This window comes from Schistocerca serialis, chromosome 7 (assembly GCF_023864345.2).
Source record: "Schistocerca serialis cubense isolate TAMUIC-IGC-003099 chromosome 7, iqSchSeri2.2, whole genome shotgun sequence".
Lineage (NCBI taxonomy): Eukaryota > Metazoa > Arthropoda > Insecta > Orthoptera > Acrididae > Schistocerca > Schistocerca serialis.
Genome location: NC_064644.1, coordinates 178,199,348 through 178,220,132, shown reverse-complemented (window position 1 = coordinate 178,220,132; position 20,785 = coordinate 178,199,348). Strand labels below are relative to the sequence as shown.

Below are 20,785 nucleotides of genomic sequence, written 5' to 3'. Positions count from 1 at the left end.
TCAGAGCTCACAGCGGAAGATTTAATTGTTTGTTTTGCCGCGCACTGTTCGAGAGTGAGAGGATAGACAAATAGTCTGAAGGTGGTCGATGAACTCTCTGTCAGGCGGGTAAGTGTGGATTGCAGAGTAGTCGTGCAGTTGGAGGGAACGTGAAAAACGAGAAAGTCTGAGAATCAGATGTAACCAACTACTCAAATGCTAATAAGGCAGTGTTTTAGTATATGTCTAAAAGATAAGAAGATAATAATAAAAGTATAGACCTATATTGCAATTGTAATTTATATTTTGTTTTTCGGTTTCGTAAGGTATGAGATTTTATAAAAATCCTAATATGACAAAACAAAATGTAAATAATTTTCAAAATCAGTGTTACAGATAGATTCTGGGACACATTTTGAGAAACCATCTGACAAAAATTTTAAAAATTCTAGCTTGTGCAATCAAATGCACCATCGATGGTCTTTCCTTTGTTTGTCTGGAATATCCGTGCACTTCAGGTGCCAGTATCTGGTCTGCGAGAAGAGGACAAATATCGGAACTGTAGGTGGTAAAGTGCCACTCGATAAGTCAGACAAGTCGCTTTTTTCAGCGACTGCTTAAGCCTGTGACGCAATGCGCTCCTCACTTGTAGCAGTCAATTTTTGACAGCTGATATCATCGGCCGGGGCGAGGTTTAAGTGTAGAGGACCTGTGAAGCGCGCACTGATGTGGGGTATATAAGGAGCTGCCCGGTGGGGTAGAGGCACACCGCCGCCATGACGACTCTCAGCCTACACCTCCTGGTCCTGGCCGCCACAGTCATCGCAGCTCAGGTGAGGGACTGTCTAAGCTCTGCTCAACTCCAGAAGTAGCCAAGCAATGCTGCTGCCATTTGTTGAGCTGTCCTCGGCGTGGCGAGACGCTAGATTCCTTTGCGCCAAACTTTCGCAGGTGTGGACAAGTACAATCTCCACATCATCTTCACGTAGGCATTATTTCATGTCTGTGTTACATCAGAGCGATAATCTTAGCGAAATCATTTACTGCTTCCTGTATCTTTTATAATATTTGGAAAATCAGTTACCATGCTATTCAGTCTGTACATTAACCAAGTTGTGAAGGAAACCAAGGAGGAATCTGGAACGAGAAATAATGCTCAGGGACATGAAACTAAATTTGAGATTTACCGGTGACACTGTGGTTCTGTCAGCGTCGGAAAATGGCTTGGAAGAGCAATTGAATGGAGTGGATCGTGTCTTGAAAAGATGATGTAAAATGTATGAAATGAACATCTACAAAAGTAAAACAAGGGTCACGGAATGTAGACGAATTAAGAACTGTTGATAAAATTATATAAGGAAATGGGACACTAAAAGCAGTAGATGAGTTTTGCTATTTGAGCAGCAAAATAATTGACTATAACCCATGGAGACAGGAGATAAAATAATTTCTGAAAAAAGAGACATTTATAAACATCAGATATAAATTAAAGTGTTGGGAATTTTTTTTTTCAAGGTATTTGTGTGCAGTGAAGCCTTGCACATTAGTGAAAGTTGGACGATAAGCAGTTCAGAGAGAAAGTTTTTCAAATGTGGTACTACAGTAGAATGCTGAAGACTAAATAAGTAGATCTAGCAACTAATGAGAAGGTACTGAATCGTACCGGGAAAGAAATAAATTTACACTGAGGTGACTAAAGTCATGGGATAGCGATATGGCCGGCCGCGGTGGCCGTGCGGTTGTAAGCGCTCCAGTCCGGAGCCGCACTGCTGCTACGGTCGCAGGTTCGAATTCTGCCTCGGGCTTGGATGTGTGTGATGTCTTTAAGTTAGTTAGGTTCAAGCAGTTCTAAGTTCTAGGGGACTGATGACGTCAGAAGTTGAGTCCCATAGTGCTCAGAGCAATTTGAACCATTTTGAACCTTCACTTAATGACCGAGAACAGCGGCGTTTACGTAGAGATGTCAGCGCTAACAGACTAACAACAATGCGCGAAATAACCGCAGAAATCAATATGGGACGTGCGAAAAGTATTCTTTAGGACAGAGCTGTGAAATATGGCGTTAATGGGCTATCGCAGCAGACGATCGATGCAAATGCCTTTGCTAACAGCACGACACTGCCTGCAGCGCATTTCCTCGGATCGTGAACTGTCGGTTGGACTCTAGACAACTGGAAACCATGGCCTAGTCAGATGTGTCCCGATTTCGCTGATAGTGGGGTTCGAGTGTGGCGCAGACCACACAAAAAACATGAACCTTTATTGTCAACAAGGCACTGTGCAAGCTGGTGGTGGCTCCATAATGGTGTAGGCTGTATTTACATGGAATGAACTGGGTCCTCTGGTCCAAATGAACCGATCATTGACCGGATACGGTTATGTTCGGCTACTTGGCGACCATCTGCATCCAATTTTTTTCTCTGCCTGAGAGCTTCGTATTAGTTTTTAACGAATACAACTTGAGAGACCACCAACCACACACGTGATTTATTGTTTTCACTGTTTGCTCCCTTGATCTCGATTTTTTTGTCAAAAGGTGAGTCACACTGTAAGCTACCTATCCATCTTTGCAACTCGGATTACATAAAGTCAGGAGTAATTATCAAGGGTGGGTACGAGTGCAGGTAAATACCGGGCTACACATCGCTTCTAGTGATATGCCGTAACTGGTAAGGGGTGGTGAATATTACGCTTTAAGACTACGACATAAGTTAATGACGTCACGGCACATTATGCAAAATGGCGGTAAATATTAACGTAATTTAGGGTGTTTGACTGACAATTCAGTATGTGGCTAAATTAATGACGTCGCGACATATTATGGAAGGAAATCTTTTGCAGTAAGGTGCAAGGCTCAAACATATTCATTACAAAGCATGACATTTTTCCTAAATTTGATTCTTGCTAATTATTACATGTTTAAGCTTATGCTAGTCCACCCATGCCTCTAGGTACATTGCACACGTCCGTCACCTTAGTGAGGTTAGCCTGGTGGGAATACCTAGTAGAAAAAATGAAATGAAATGTCGCGTGGCTGGGGTCTCCTGTCGGGTAGACGGGTCGTCCGGCGCAACTCTTTTTAGTTGACGCCACTTCGGCGACTTGGGAGTCGATGGGGATGAGATGATGAAAACAACACAACACCCAGGAAACTGATTCATACCGACAGGTATTTACGTGATACCAGTTACCCTCCACCTTTCCAACGTGCAGCAGTCCTTCGGACCTTGGTTAAACGAGCATATGCTGTCTCGGATGCTGAAAGTTTACCACAGGAGCTGCAACATCTTAAGGACACGTTCAATAATAACGGCTATACGGACCGACAAGTTCGACGTGCTTTTGAGTTTGGACCTCTACCTGAGCCTTCTGAAGACACCTTTAGGTCTGTGGCTTCTCTTCCGTGCTGGGAATGTGTCCGCCAAGATAGGTAGACTTTTGAAGAAATATGAGATCACATGTGTTTGTCGTTCGCCAGCTAAGATCCGAGCACTTCTTGGCTCTGTCAAAGATGATCTAGGTTTGAGGAAGTCTGGCGTTTACAAAATACCGTGTGAGTGCGGCAAAATTTACATTGGTAAAACTATTCGCACCGTCAACGACAGGTGTATTGAACATAATCGCCATACGCGATTATTACAACCAGATAAATCTGTGGTGGCTGAGCATTGCCTTTCAGAGGGACACAGGATGCTACGCAATGAGACGCAAGTAGTTGCAAATGCTTCTCGGTACTGGGATTGTGTTTTAAAAGAATCTGTTGAAATCAGACTAGCGGATAATATCATTGACCGTGATAATGGATACCCGCTAAGTAAAACGTGGAATCCTATTTTATCAGACATGAAGAAACAATGGCATCTGAATCGGCCGGCTATGAATAATAATTTGTAACGATATATCGTTTTCACCAGCATTCACCACCGGAGGCGCTGCAACTCTTTTTGCGCCAGGGGGCAGCAGGAATGATTGAGCGCGTGCGCACTGTATCTAGCGCATGCGCTGTTGTACTTCCGATGCATATAAAGGTGCAGTCATTTGCGAGTGGAATCAGTTATCGGCGAGAGCAGCGTTGTTTTTCTCACCTGATGATGACGGCCAGGTGGACTGCTGAAATATTGTGCTCAGATGACAGTTTGATCGGCTGGAAACCCGACAAGAATTTGATATACTAATACGCCGGGAAAGTTTACATTATCACAACACAACACCCAGTCCCTGAACGGAGAAAAACTCGATCCAGCCGGGAATGGAACCCGGGCCCATTTTACATAGCATTCGGCCGCGTTGACCACTGAGCTATCGACGCAGACGCCTGGTAGAAATATCACAACTCGGTATATGAACTCCTGCTAAGTAATCGCGGTATATGAACTCCTGCTAAGTAATCGCTAAGTTACTACCGAATCTTAAAACGAGCTCCTCCTCGTATTGGTAAAAATAACAACGTCACGGCATATTTCAGTGCATATTAACGAAATTTATGACACTAGTGTGTAAACTGACAACAAAATTCTGAGGTTTAAAAAATTTCCAAGACTGTCAACCAAAGACATGCGTAAATTCGGTGTGTACGAGGCTTGTTTTTTAAGGAAGGGCCGTTCGCGCGTAGAGTCCCGTAGTTCTAGCGGACGCCACAACAGGCCACCGTGCCACTTGCCGGTATCCTTCCCGTTCACACTGATGCAAGTTGCAGCTCTGTAGCTGACGTGTACGCATCGCTGTGCTACTTTATAATGTTTACGATTATTGAATCACCCGCCGCGTGTGAGATACGGTCAGTGATACGTTTTTTGACCGCGAGAAGCCTATCAGCTGCAGAAATTCGTCAGTTAACAGAAGTTTATGGCTTGAATGCAATGAGTGGCGTCAATGGGTTAGAGAGTTTAAAAATGGCCGTCAAAACGTCCATGACGAAGAACGCTCAGGCCGGCCCTCTGTGATCACTGATGATTTGGTGGCTGCAGTCGGAACAAAGATTCGTGAGGACAGAAGATTCACAATTTCCACTCTTTCTTTGGAATTTCCACAAGTTTCAAGATCGGTTTTGTACAAAATTGTGTCTGAAAACCTAAACTTTAAGAAACTGTGTTCTCGGTGGGTACCCAGACTCCTCACAGAGGACCACAAAAGGAAGAGATTTGCCACTTCATTGGACTTTTTGATTCGTTACGAGGAAGAAAGGGATGACATGTTGAGTCAAATTGTCACTGGAGATGAAACATGGGTATCGCATATCACTCCCGAAAGCAAGCGACAATCGATGGAATGGCGACACACAACCTCACCCGTCGAGGTCAAAGCCAAACAGACGCTGTCCAAGCGCAAGATTATGGCAACTGTGTTCTGGGACCGGCGCGGTGTTTTGCTAGTGGACTTTATGCCACGAGGAACGACAATCAACTAAGATGCCTACTGTGCAACTCTAAAGAAGCTCCGCAGAACAATTCAAAACAAAAGGCGCGGCAATCTGACAAATGGAGTTTTGCTCCTGCACGATAACGCTAGGCCTCCCACCTCTCAAAAGACTCGGGATTTGATTTATTCTTTTGGCTGGGAAGTTTTGGACCATGCACCATACAGCCCCGACCTTGCTCCTAGCGATTTTCACCTTTTCCGGTACCTGAAACACCATCTTGGCGGGCAGCGCTTCAATGACCATGATGAAGTGAAAGCGGCCGTGAACTCTTGGCTGTCGGAGCAGGCGGCCGAATTCTTTGAAGAGGGAATTAAAAACTTAGTTGTACGGTATGACAAGTGCTTAAATAAACAAGGCAACTATGTAGAAAAATAGGTAAAAGTGTGTAGAATCAGAAAATAAAAGTTTTTTTTTACGAAAGTATTTGTATCTTTTTTAAAAAATAAAAACGGCCCTTACTTAAAAAGCAACCCTCGTATAACAATTAGCGCACTGCTACAAATACAAACCTGGATTACCTGGAAATCGACCCTGCTTTTGCTTAATAATGCGGGTTGGATGCACCAATTGGGATGCCTGCAGGTAATGTAACTTCTTAATCGGCCGCGAGCGACAGAGCTCCACATGAGCAGTCACTACTGCGCCAGACCAACTCCCCCGGAATGGTAGAGAAATTTGCATTGTTTAAACAATATGTATGTGTAACCGCCTCTGATGCGACCGACCTAATGGCTGGCACAGACGACACTGCTACGAAATCGAACATTAAGGGAGGGGTCATCTCTCCCCTACAAACCAGTAACCCACCAACGTCACATGGTTACCGGTGGAAATCTGTGGGCAACTTTGCAAATACGCGTTGCTAACAGTTTCAGCGTCTAGCGCTTCCTTTGACAACAACAAAGAAGTTATCCCCACCTGCCCCAAATGATCCCATTTTTTATGCTGTGGCCTATCAACAACACCGGGATCAGCCATCGCTCCCAGCAATATAAAAAGATACGTAATTACAATTCACCCCCCACAAAACGATATTTAAACAAATAAACTCTTGTTACATCACTCCTTTATTGCCGGCTGCTGTGGCCGAGCGGTTCCTGGCGCTTCAGTCCGGAACCGCGCTGCTGCTACGGTCGCAGGTTCGAAACTTGCCTCGTGCATGTATGTGTGTGGTGTCCTTAGGTTAGTTAGGTTTAAGTAGTTCTAAGTCTAGGGGACTGATGACCTCAGATGTTAAGTCCCATAGTGCTTAGAGCCATTTGAACCACTTTGAACTCCTTTATTATTATTTATGTGTGACGTCATAGTGTGTGTTAAAAAACTGGCATTATCAGGTCTACAACATCGCTTCTGCCATTCTGCAATAGATGACAGTGGCGGCAAGTGTTGGTGCAGGTGGTGGGTTGTAAGAGTCATACAATAAGCTTAGGCATTTGTAAATTTAACGCCATCAGAATACTAGTCGATTTGTGAATGCATTATAAAGTTATTCTCGACTGAATAGGTCAGTTTACGAGCCCAATTCTCGTCTTTTGGGGGAAGGTTTAATTGTCTGCTTTAAGATGAAGAAATCTGCGGCCGAAGCTCATAAATGCTGGCTGTGACCTATGTGTCGCACCTTTTAGTGACAGGACGTGCAGAGAATGGGCTTCAACGCCTCATGAACGGTGATCTTTTTGTCGAAGACGGGCATAACGGTTGAAGGGAGAAGGTTTTGGATGCTACTAAACCGACGGAAAAAATGACAGGAAATCGTTATCGAAAACAGATGATACACTTGTGCGAGCACTGGAAGACAAACAGTCACAACAGACGCATGACAATACTCTATCCCACGTCGCAAAACCCGTCAAAATATACTTGAAGACGTTGAAATTGGAAGTCCTACCCCACCCGTCATATTCTCCAGACATTTCTTTCCATAATTACCGCCTTTTTCGATCAATTGCACACGGCCTGACTGTCCAGCACTACCGATCAAATGAACAAGTGCAAAATTACATCGATTCATTCATCTCCTCAAAAGACATGCACTTCCACCGCCGCGGGATTCGTGTGCTGCACGAAAGATGGGAGAAAGTAATGGCCAGTCATGGTCAGTACTTTGAATCTTAAATTATCTGAAAGTTTTTCGCAATAAATCCTCGAAATTGAGAAAATCTGCTAAAACAATGCTGTAGACCTAGTACAATGATCTCGCAAAGTTTTCTGTGTGCACTTCAAAGCATGACCTCAACCACATACGAGACGTCTGAATGTTTAATAAACTGCGTAATGCATTACCTAACAATAAATGCCCACTTGCTGAGTACCATGTCTTCATTATCACTGCACTATTAGTATTCACTGTACAAACACCTTTCGTTACTTACGTTATTTTTCCCTGACCACTTTCATATGAAGCACGTAAATGCCTGCCTAAGTAGCACATAAGGTATTAAATAAAACAAATGCCTCTTGCCGACTGCTGGGCCGGACACATCTTTCACTGACTCGCAGCACTCCCTGCCACGTCGACAACTATCTGAGAAGTCAAGAGTCCCACTATACCCTCCATATGAGGTGTGTGAGAAAATGAACTAATTTTTAACCACCGAAGTTTCTATTTTTTCTGGACAACAACATTGTCCCCTTTAAACCCCTTCGGCAGCTGTACACCAGCGGTGTCGTCGTTCTAAGTATTGGTAGCAGCGCTGAAAGGCTTCAACTGATAGGGCCTTTAACCATATCGCTCAATTCTTTTGAATATTTTCTCCAGTTCCAAAATGACGTCCTTTTACGATATTTTTCAGTTTCGGGAAAATGTCACAAAGATTCAGATAAGGTAAATAGAGAGGCTGTATAACAACGGGAATGACTTCTGAAGTCAAAAATTCCGTCATGGAAGTGGCTTTCCGACATGGGGCGTTGTCATGATGGAACATCCACTTATCTGCAGTGTCCAGACTCACTCTATTAGCCCTTCTCCTGAACTTTCAAGCACATCTTTGTAAAACACTTGGTTGGTAACTTCTACCGGAGGAACAAATTCTTTGTGCACGACACCCCTACCGTGAAAAAAAGCAAATCAGCATTGTTTTGATTTTTGAATTGCTCATTCGAGCTTTTTTCGGCCGAGGAAGTGTCTCAGTGTGCCACTCATTTTGCCGCTCTGTCTCAGGATCGTACTCAAAAATCAAGTATTCATCAACAGTGATCAGACGACTGAGCCATTCGTGGTCATTGGCAATCTTATCAAGAAGATCAAAGCATACGTTTCTTCTATTGTCCTTCTGCTCAGTTGTGAGGTTCTTTGGGCACCATTTGGGCACAATGACGCAACACGTTCGACGTTTCCGTCTGCTTTATAGGTTGAAGGTCTGCCTGTGGGAGGTTCGTTTTCGACGTGTTCTCAGCCTTCCAAAAATGATTTGTGGCAGTGAAAAAACATGTGCTCTTGATAAGGAATGTTCCTCAAATGCCTGTTTCAACTTTTGAAAAGTCACACTCGCGGATTCCCCAAGTTTAACACAAAACTTGATGGAACAATGTTGGTCTGCATTCCACTGTTTCATTTTCGCAAGACGCAACAAAAACATGACTTCACTGACAGTGCTCTCAGAAATCATGTGGTGGCCTTACAGAGTTAAAACTCGGTCTGAGCACCTGGAATGGAAGAACACACAAGTCTACACAAGTAGAACACAGTGTTGCCAGATCGCACGCGGTGTTTTCAGTTCATTACTTTCTCACACACCTCTTATACATTAACCGTCTAGCTAGCGTAGAAGACCCAGCTCAGCCTCGAACACTAACGCATTGTGATTCTTCAGTTTCTCGCGGCGTATTTCTTGCTCGAACTGTCCACGGGTGTATTGCCGGTCCACTATGGACCGGCAGTACACCCCTGGACAGTTCGAGCAACTTACGCATTGGCTGTCAGTAACTGGTGAAAAATGTGCTACGCAAACTGATGACAGGGGATCACCAATCTGTGTGTAATATTAATGGTCCAGAATTCCATTCACCGGCGCGAACCAGCCTTCGCTAGATAACTCATACCACCTCTTAAGATGGCCGCCTGCTAGAGGAGCCACTCACTGAGACAGAGATCTTGTGTGCTCTCCAAATCAGTCACCGAACGCTGTATGAAGGTTACCTTAAAAATTAATTTCAACACATGGTTCACGTACGCCGTTGAGCGCATCTTTGAGCTGCTGGATTTACCCATACAGACTTAGTAAAAAAAATACGACAGCATCCTGTGTAAAACGAAATGCATTATTTAGTAACAAATGCATTCCTATATGTACTCGATGCAAGAAAATCACGAGGTGTAAAATACTGGACGATAAGATTTTAACACTAACCCTCCTCTCCACTGGTTCTCTCTCATATACCATTAGAGCTCCGATACCGCCACATCTACGACACTGTCACTGAAGATGTACAAATCAAGTTCAGGGCCTGATCTGCCTTCGTAAGTCAGTAGATAGGATATTACTAAATCTCTTTTTCATTCTCCTCTAAGGTTATAAATACGACAATTCGTTTGGAAACTGTCTATAATACTTGCATGGGATGATTTCCTCTTATAGCTAGCAATCTGCTTGGTAATTTGATTCAGGGAAATATGTTTAACATAATTACACTGACGGAAAAAAATTCCAACACCAAGAAAGAATGTAGGGTAATGAAATATTGGGAACACATTTGTCTGGGTAACATATTTAAGTGATTAACGTTGCAAGTTCACAGGTTAATGTAAGTGTGAGAAAAACCATTGCAAATACGAAATGTCGGTACATTAATAACCGGTGTAACTGCCAGACTGCTGAATAGCAGCGTTCAAACGTCCTTGCATTGTGTCGTGCAGGTGCTGGATGTCTGTCTGTGTGATGAAATTCCGTGTCTGTTGCATTTGGCCGACCAATACAGGGACAGTCAATACTTGTCGTTGACGACGCTGCAGTTGTCTCCCACTGAAATTCCATATATTCACGATTGGAGACAGATTTGGTGACTGAACAGGCCAAGGCAACATATCACACTGTGGAGCACGTTGAGGTACAACAGCAGTATGTGGGCGAGCTTTATCCTGTTGGAAAACACCCCATGGAATGCTGTTCATGAATGGCAGCACAGCACGTCAAATCACCACCAGAATGACGTACAGTTTTCTGTCAGTTTGGTGGGATAACTACGAGTGTGCTCCTGTCATACGAAATAGCACTGCAGAGTATAACTCCATGTGTAGGTCCGGTGTGTCTTGCACTCAGGCAGGTTGGTTGCACGCCCTTAACTGGACTCCTCGTAACGAACATACGGCCACCACTGGCACAGAGGCAGAACCAGTATTTATCAGAAAACACAATAGAGCTCCACCCTGCCCTCTAATGAGCTATCGCTTGACACCACCGAAGTCGCAATGGTGGTGGTTCGGGGCCAGTGGAACGCAGGCACGGAGCTGTTCTTCAAGTAACTGATTTGTAACATTTCATTGTTTCAATGTAGTGCCAACTGCTGCTCAAATTGCTGGTGCACATGCAGTGTTATGTTTCAGAGCCGTATACCGAACACGATGGTCTTCCTTCCCGATATCTGGAACCGGGCGACCGCTACGGTCGCAGGTTCTAATCCCGCCTCGGGCATGGATGTGTGTGATGTCCTTAGGTCAGTTAGGTTTAAGTAGTTCTAAGTTCTAGGCGACTGATGACCTCAGAAGTTAAGTCGCATAGTGCTCAGAGCCATTTGAACCATTTTGAACCTTCCCGATAGTACCACGGGGCCGTCCGAAGCCCGGCCTTTTTGCGGCCTACATTCTCATGATCACCGCTGCCTGCAGTCATACAGACGCTACGTTCCTGACAAGTCTTTCTGCAGAAGGAACATCCAGCTTCTCGTAGCCCTATTACACGACCTGCTTCAAACTCAGTGAGGCGCTGATAACGGTGTCATTGTTTTAAAGGCATACTTGACAGACAACTCTACGTCCAGTTCAAAGGTAAATAACGCGACTGTTAAAGCGCGTATTTAGAGAAAACCTGATCTGCATCCTCATAGTGGCGTTATTAGCGCCACTCTTATGTTACTGGCCGAATTCTGAACAGACGTCATCTTTCAAATGTAGAAATACGCCAGCCAACTTTCGTTTGTCTCGCACAACGTTACTTGGTGTTGGGGTTTTCCCCATCAGTGTGTAAACCATATCTATTTGTGCAACCTGGTATATGTCTCAGGCTGACGAGCAGTTTACGTAACGTGACATTTTTACGTAACGCACATTGAAAAATGCGTCGAATCATTTCCCCAAAAGTATAAGTGATAAATAATTATAGATTAGACTGATCATAATGAGTAGTCATGGACATTTTATGACAATATTGACATTCGCAAGGCATTGTGATTGCAGATATAACACCATCTGTTACAGCATTACAACAGCACCTTACAACACAAATCGACATCACGAATGAACCAGTCACACCACGAGATTTTTGTCCGTAGTGGCATTATGTGTTCTATTTTTATTTTATTTATTTATTTTTGTAGTAATGCCCAGAAATGCCGTTATGATCATGAGAAACTTATTATCCACAGATGGTGGTTCCTTAAGTTAGAAATACAGATGCAAACTTCAATCTAATCTTGCAAGTCAGTCTGCTGTCCATCCTTAAATTCGATGAACTTTGATCTCCCAATGGGTTTTTCTTCCACCATACGATGAGAATCACGAAATCAATCACACGTCCCCTCTCGAGAATTATTACGCTTATGACTGGTAAATGGTTATTTTTCCTTGACCAAAACACCTCTGAATCCGAATCAGTTAAAACTGTGGTATGCATGTGATAATTATAGATGAGATCAGTCCAGATGGGCGACATCACTTCCGGTTTGAAGTACATACTGTTCTGCGTATCAGACAGGTAATTTGTAATAATGGATTGTGTGAACTAGCTCATATCCACTTTCCCTGTGCTCTACCTCTATTAAAGTAAAAAAATCGTCTGCATATTAAGGCAGCACAAATAAACCACTCTTTTGGAAGAGGTGTTCTTATTACCACACGAACTTCTCGGCTGATTGGTGATAAAAGTACATAAAATTTCATCACAGAAAGGTCTAGGACAGGAAGCGCATTTTTTTTATTTTAAAGATAGAATTCTGATGTGAAGTCACACATATATCGCTGCTTCCCATCTACGCTGCTCCAAAGAGAGAGCTAGTGAGAAATCTCTCTCGCCAACACATAGTAGATATGTAGCAGGGAGCAGGACACTACCGCCGATCAAGAGACACAAACCACAGTAGAGAATATGGACCTGACGCCAATAAGCAGCAACTCACCAGAATATAGTCTATATTAATCTTAATTACGTATCCCCAATTACTACCATAAATAAACGTTTATTGAAACCGCACAGACTCTAAAAAGTTTCATAGGTAGATGTCTATGTATGCTTGACACATTGACTTTTAGGTACCTAAATATTTGCCTTCAAGACAGTTAGGCTTCGAGAGATGTATAGCTGTTCTTCGCATTCTCAGATTTACTGTCCCTAGAATTTTCCATGTCCTTAACGCAAGCAAAAAACCTTTGGGCAGATATTGTGCCCATACTGATTTTGAAATATTATTTACTTATAACGAAAGACTGCCAAGTAGTACAATATAAAATAGCACCAAGTTATAGTCTAAAGCAGAAATGTCAGCATTGCTGTTTGTTAGTTCCTGTAATCGGTTTCCAGGTTAAATAAGAAAATACAGACATATACAGCACAATTTCGTAACCAATTATCGGTCTTCATTATCCGGAATGTGAGTACATCAACACAAGTCAACAGTATTTACTGTAATTATCTGAAAGATGCCGGCTTAGATCCCAGATCAGTCCGTGTCAGTACCCGTAAACTTATTGAACGAACAATGCGTTTTAGTAAAGCGACATTATCAGAAAGTCCACTAATAGCAAAATTGCTTTACACTGATGATTATTCATACTAAAGCAAAAACTGTTGGTTAGATGTCATGACAACACTTCCCATCTTGTTATCTTCTGGTCATACCTTGGAAATGTGATTGAACTGTTAATCCAGTTACACCAGTCTGTGTGTGCTGCATGGACACCCCAGGGACATGGGATGGAGAGCGTGGATCCAGCAACAACAAGCAACATGCATGTGTTTTGTTTGTGTGTGTAGTGCTACTCTGCACACCAAACACGCATACTTAGCGATGTATATTTGTTATATTATAAATTCTGAAGCCTACAAAAAATACGAGATGCTCCTCTCAAGATGACAACTGTAGGGAAGAATGTGATAATATTATCCTAGCATGGAGTATCATCATTATGTATGGGTGACTGTCATATCTTTTTAAGTAGAACTAAAATACATACTTTTTTATAAAATAATACGAACAATCTAGACTTCGACCGTCCATTCTTACTTAATCCTGCGATTATCTGTAGTTGTAACAAACGTCTCAGAATACATTATTTTACACAAGCACACAAACTGCGTAATTCCATATTAAATAATTAAAATTATAGACAGATAGTATTTTGCATTAGACCCCCATAGGTCAAATATAGTTTAGTCGATGATTCGTTTCGGTAGCAAAGGGTAAAGATTCAAGATGGCAGTACTTTCAGACATACCATCTAAGCACGGATGTAAACACACACTACTTTGTGTGTGTGTGTGTGTGTGTGTGTGTGTGTGTGTGTGTGTGTGACAGATGCCCCACGACGAAGGATACAGTGGATGTAATTTTTTTCTGTACGCATGGTGGTGTGGTATTTGTAAGTAGGCTGTTTATGTTTTCTCTATGTAAGTAGGCTGTTTATGTTTTCTCTATGTAAGTAGGCTGTTTATGTTTTCTCTATGTAAGTGGGCTGTTTAGGTTTTTTATTGGTAACGCCACCTCTGTATGACAATCACTGGCTGTGCTGTGTGCAGTCTGTGGCTAGTTTGCATTGTTGTCTGCCATTGTAGTGTTGGGCAGCGGCAGCTGGATGTGAACAGCGCGTAGCGTTGCGCAGTTGGAGGTGAGCCGCCAGCAGTGGTGGATGTGGGGAGAGAGATGGCGGAACTTTGCAATTTGTCATGAACTGATATATATATTATGACTTGTGATGATATTAAGGTAAATACATTGTTTGTTCTCTATTAATATCTTTCATTTGCTAACTATCCCTATCAGTAGTTAGTGCCTTTAGTAGTTTGAATCTTTTATTTAGCTGGCAGTAGTGGCGCTTGCTGTATTGCAGTAGCTGCGTTGCGCTAAAAATATTGTGTGTCAGGTTAAGCACAGTTATATAAATTGTTCAAAGGGGACGTTTCATATGGCGACCCTTAGCCTAGGATACCTCACTGGAATCTTCTGATTTTTGTTGTAGTTTGTGTAATTAGTGTAGATTTTGTTTATTGGTAGCGCGTAATCATAGAGAGAATCTCCTTTGTAGTTGCAGTCTTTCATTGTTGTACAGTAAAACAGTTGTGGCATGCATGTAGATTTGCACCAAGTATTTCGCAGCTGCGCTTGCAATTAACTAGATATTATTTTCAGTGCTATGTTAATGTGTTCTCTTATTTTTGATCTTCAAATTGTGTTTTTCTGTGTTGTCGTGTGAAATACTGTGACAATAATGGCGTGTGAAAAACGTAATACTAGGCTCCAAAGTAAACTGAGAAATGACAGTGAAAATGAAAGCAGTGTGTTAGCGCCACCGAGTAATGAATTAACTGATGTTCAAAGTAGTAATTTGGTAACTGTTCATAGGGAAATGGAGCAGGCGGCAAACAATGGCGTGGACAGTGAAACAATTAGTGAAGAGGGAAGCATTATCGATCGATCGGTCGGCAACAGCTCGCCTCAGGAATCCGAAATGATAGGACACAATTTTGCAAACACTGTAGATTCAGGTTTTACGTCCTCACCGTTTTCTCAAATGAGTCAAGACACGTTTTCCGCTTGTCAAAATGTGAATGTTGCCGGTGCAAATTCACTGCCGAAAAGCACTGAGGAACATGTTTCAGACACCAGTGCATTGTTATTACAGTTAATGCAACAAATGGGACAAAGGCTACAAAAGTTAGACACAACGCTTGAACAAAATCAGAAACAAATGGGACAAAATCTTCAAAAGTTAGACACAATGAAACGTCCCCTTTGAACAATTTATATAACTGTGCTTAACCTGACACACAATATTTTTAGCGCAACGCAGCTACTGCAATACAGCAAGCGCCACTACTGCCAGCTAAATAAAAGATTCAAACTACTAAAGGCACTAACTACTGATAGGGATAGTTAGCAAATGAAAGATATTAATAGAGAACAAACAATGTATTTACCTTAATATCATCACAAGTCATAATATATATATCAGTTCATGACAAATTGCAAAGTTCCGCCATCTCTCTCCCCACATCCACCACTGCTGGCGGCTCACCTCCAACTGCGCAACGCTACGCGCTGTTCACATCCAGCTGCCGCTGCCCAACACTACAATGGCAGACAACAATGCAAACTAGCCACAGACTGCACACAGCACAGCCAGTGATTGTCATACAGAGGTGGCGTTACCAATAAAAAACCTAAACAGCCCACTTACATAGAGAAAACATAAACAGCCTACTTACATAGAGAAAACATAAACAGCCTACTTACATAGAGAAAACATAAACAGCCTACTTACATATGTTTCATAGAATTTCTTTTCTCTTCTAATACTAAGCTATATTCACTATGAGGAGGAATACTGTTATCCTCTAATATAAGTTGAATTAATAATATGTTATTTTCTTTGTAAAGTTGTTTACAATTCTGTTCTGTTTCAATGTTCATGTGTGAAATTAATGTTTCGAAAACTATTCTCATTATTTTTGTATGTACTTATGTCACTATTTTTGTAACACTGATGTATATGTTTATTTCTATTCTTTTGTAAAGCCTGTACTACAAATGTTATCTGTATTATTACGTTTTTAATGATGTATTTTGTACCTTTGTAATTGTATTCTTATGTTATAAAATTGTAATTGTCACCAGTTCATGACATTATTAACTTGTTAGTTACATTTCACTGCACACGTTTCTGTTGGTCATAGTATGTGGACAATATGTGAGAAGTAGGGACTGTTAGTGTTTGCACGTGTGTTAATAACTCAGCAAGGGACTGGATAACAGCATTGCTGGTTCTAAGGACAATTTCAAAAACTTTGTGAGTGCACAAGTGGTGGTTTATGGACTTGCTATATTATCCGCAAGACTCTTCAATGGTGATTGTGCACCTGCACAGTCACAACAGATGGCTGCTGGCCATCTCTTCAAGGACTACAGTGGGTCTACATCTTGGATGATCCATCAATACCATTATTTCTACAAGGACTGCAGTGGGTCTGCACCTCTGGTGGCCCACCAATATCGTAATCTCTACCAGGACTACGGTGGGTCTGCTCTGTGATGACCTACCTACCAATATTCTTCCAAACTTCGAATGACTCTGCTGTGGGTTTGCTCTGTTGTGGCCCATTACCTGTATGCATGTCGAGAGTCAGCACTGTCTTTCCATTGGAAGGACAACACTACTTCTTCAAGACTGCATGGAAATCCACTACTTCTATGTGCATTTTCTTTTACTGCTTGGACTTTGAGAAAAACTCTGCATTTTTACTGTGATGAACAATGTGGACTGTCTTTATGGACTGTGAGAAATTTTGATCTTTTGACCAACATAATATTAATAGGTGTGTGCATTTTATATCTTTGTTACTGTAATTGTGAAAAATTTTTGTCAAATCTGTATTGGCCAGTGCCCAACACCATTTGTAAAAATTTTTGTGGGGAGCATGGGGGCTATGTAAGTAGGCTGTTTATGTTTTCTCTATGTAAGTAGGCTGTTTATGTTTTCTCTATGTAAGTAGGCTGTTTATGTTTTCTCTATGTAAGTGGGCTGTTTAGGTTTTTTATTGGTAACGCCACCTCTGTATGACAATCACTGGCTGTGCTGTGTGCAGTCTGTGGCTAGTTTGCATTGTTGTCTGCCATTGTAGTGTTGGGCAGCGGCAGCTGGATGTGAACAGCGCGTAGCGTTGCGCAGTTGGAGGTGAGCCGCCAGCAGTGGTGGATGTGGGGAGAGAGATGGCGGAACTTTGCAATTTGTCATGAACTGATATATATATTATGACTTGTGATGATATTAAGGTAAATACATTGTTTGTTCTCTATTAATATCTTTCATTTGCTAACTATCCCTATCAGTAGTTAGTGCCTTTAGTAGTTTGAATCTTTTATTTAGCTGGCAGTAGTGGCGCTTGCTGTATTGCAGTAGCTGCGTTGCGCTAAAAATATTGTGTGTCAGGTTAAGCACAGTTATATAAATTGTTCAAAGGGGACGTTTCATATTGACGTAATTACAACATTAATTTGTTGTTTACAGATAGCCGCACCCTGATCCTCTCGTTACTATTTACCATAATTGTGGATAATATTTCGTAACTTCACTAACTTAGTCACACACTGCGTTGTCATAGTGTGTTACAGCATAAATTACGTTAATTTTTACCATCATTTTGCCCGATACATCGTACCGTCATTAATTTAACCTCACACTGAATTTTCACAGTATCTCACACATTAAATTACATTAATATTTTCCGCCATTTCGCATAATATGGTGAGATGTCTAATTCATGTCATGGCTACAGTGAAGCATACAGACGTGCATAACTGAAACCTGGTACAGTAGCTCACAGCGAACGACAGATTGAAACAATAAGAATTTCGTCCACTTTAAAAAGTTTACTAGGTGGGGGTGTAATGAATTCATCGGCCCTTGTATTCGAACGAACTAATGTGAACCCGAATCTGTACCATGACACGGAAACTGACCATCTCATCGAACGGCAAACGTTGTATTTGAAATTGGATAAATACACGTAAAATATCTGGAAATGTTGCAAATATTATTACGCCGAGCCTTGCCATGCAAACTATAACCTCGGCAAGACCCGGGAATGATCGAAAAAACTTGACTTCAGTTCTTCTTTACCCGTTACTCAACCACAGCGGTAGCTCTGCAGCTCGAAACACCTGCAGGAAGCTCCAGACAGAATGGGATTGACAGTTCCCGGCGAAACCAGGAGGCATGTTCTCCTCTCATTGGCTAGCATTACAGCTCGCCACAGTGTTTCACCCGAGGCCCACGAGAAAGACAGGCCGTTGCATATACGTCACAGCACGTGATACTGCACGTCTTACGAGCGCCAGCAGCCGTCGCCGGCGGGGAGCGAGTGACTGTTTAAGACGAGTTTAATAACTCTTGATTGCATATTTAATTGTACGCAAGTACTCGATAGCACACGACAATGTCAAGACCTTTAGTGAATGCCTTTTCAATTAAATACTGATTTCCCGTGGACCCTGCACGGTGCCGAGCGTTCGCGAAGTGTTGTGAACAAGCCGACTAGTGTGACGTAGCATGGCCCGTATATCTCGGTGGCTCGCGATGTACCCATTATGTTCGTAATCCATGTCGTCAATGAGCGATTGCTCAGTACAGAAACATCTTTGCAGAGTGTGCCATCTACAGTACGCGGAACGAAAATATATTACTGAAAACATGGGTGAAATATCAACGACAAAGGCATGCATTGTGTGCTATACACATTATTTTAACATTACGTACGTAGAGAACTAACCAGAAGCTATCTGTAAAAAAATGGAAGGAAGGTTAGCGTTTATCAACCCGTCGACGACGCGATCATTGGAGACGGAGTACTTGCTGGGGGTGGGGAAGAAAACTAGCCGCGTCCTTTTCAAAGGAACCGTCCTGGCAAAGGAGAGACGTGTGCTAAACCGGCTCAAAAAAAAAAAAAAAAAAAAAAAAAAAATCTCATTTCAAACTCTTTGCAGCTTTGTTTGTAAAATGAACCTTCTATCAAGCAAAACTGATGATTTTTTCCGAGATATTGACATTTTTCCAATACGTCACATATCAAGCGCCAATCTTTGTTTATATTTCAATGTTTTCCCACCCTGTAACCTAGGTGACAACTGAACGCCGTTTGTCGATACCAGATGAACATATGTTTATTTTGTTTATTTGGAAACAACTTTGAGGAAAAATATGTCCCACAAATTCTGAAATAAACAAGCTGCATACTTAGTATGGGTTCGCCACAAGAAGGGACTAATGATTTCAAAAGTGTGAGAAGAGGTGCGTGGGCATTTTTTTCCCCCCATAAGATATCAAGTGATGAAGATCCACAACACAGCCTCTACCCAAACGGCCCTGAAAATTTGTGCAAAGATGAACGAGCACTATGTTCTGGCGAAAATTATGAGTGTAACCACTCTTTACCACAAGCAGTTACGAGCACAATGAAACCTGTAATTAAGGACCTTGCTAATAGTGATCTACTCAAGACGTGCTTGCATTGTAAAACTCAAAACCACAATGAAAGTTTGAGCTTGTAATTTCGAATCGTCTACGGAAAACAGTGTTTTCGCACTATGAAACTTTTAAATTTGATGTTGTAGACGCTGTTTTATGCTGTAATGATAACATATCATATTGACTAGGAGTCAATGCAGGTGAAAACAAGACTGGCGTTACAAAATAAAGATTTTTCAAGAATTTGTAAAGCAAACCTTGGTGCACCAAATTGTACAGAAGAGGTGAGAAAACAAAGAAGAGCCAAGAATAATAGAAGACGCCTACGATTCAGATGATGCTGAATATGGTGCAGGAAACTATTAATTGTAAAAACTGTTATAAACATTTTTAAACAATACAAAATAAAATTTTAAATCAAATCTTTTCAAAACTAAATTTTTTTGACCTAATGTTATTATTATTTCCATAACTGTGTATTACAGAAACTTGAAATTTTCTACGGTTGCTTTAAGACGACAAATAAACATGTGCACATTTGGCATTGTAAGTGTACTTCTTTTGATTCAGATTCAAGAAGAAGATTCATTTCCTTAACATTTCAACTCAGTTTTTTTAAACAAATATCAACAGAGCTCTACACTAGATTAAAGCAATAATTGCTGGACATCTCCTTTCCAAGTTTCAGGATTCTATCTTTAATAGTCTGTTCAGAACTGGGAGCTAAACACCTTGAAAATCTGCATTGCCCGCATAGGAGAAACGGCTCGCGCCTGTCTCGCCTAAGCGATTTTGGTAAACCATGGGAAACTTAAACCTGGATCTGGAACAGCGCCCTCGCTAACGCTAGTCTAGCCTCTTGCCACTGCACCCATCCTCGATCTTTCAGTGAGAAGAAACGGCTATGTTCAAACACTTGCATGAAAACAGTAACCTACCACAGCCGGTGAAGACGTGGTTCATAGGAACCTTTCTGGAACGCTGCGAACCACTGCTGAACA

General features: G+C 41.9%; 1 protein-coding gene across 1 annotated transcript in view; it reads left to right on the top strand.

The window, feature by feature from the left end:
* Window positions 1-731: 731 nt before the first annotated feature.
* The window catches only part of LOC126412693 (brachyurin-like), a 72,966-nt gene continuing 52,912 nt past the window's right edge, over window positions 732-20,785 (top strand). Inside the window, exon 1 of the mRNA XM_050082404.1 lies at window positions 732-812. Within this exon, the coding sequence (XP_049938361.1) occupies window positions 756-812 (57 nt within the window). The 5' untranslated portion in view covers window positions 732-755. The remainder of the gene's footprint in view (window positions 813-20,785) is intronic.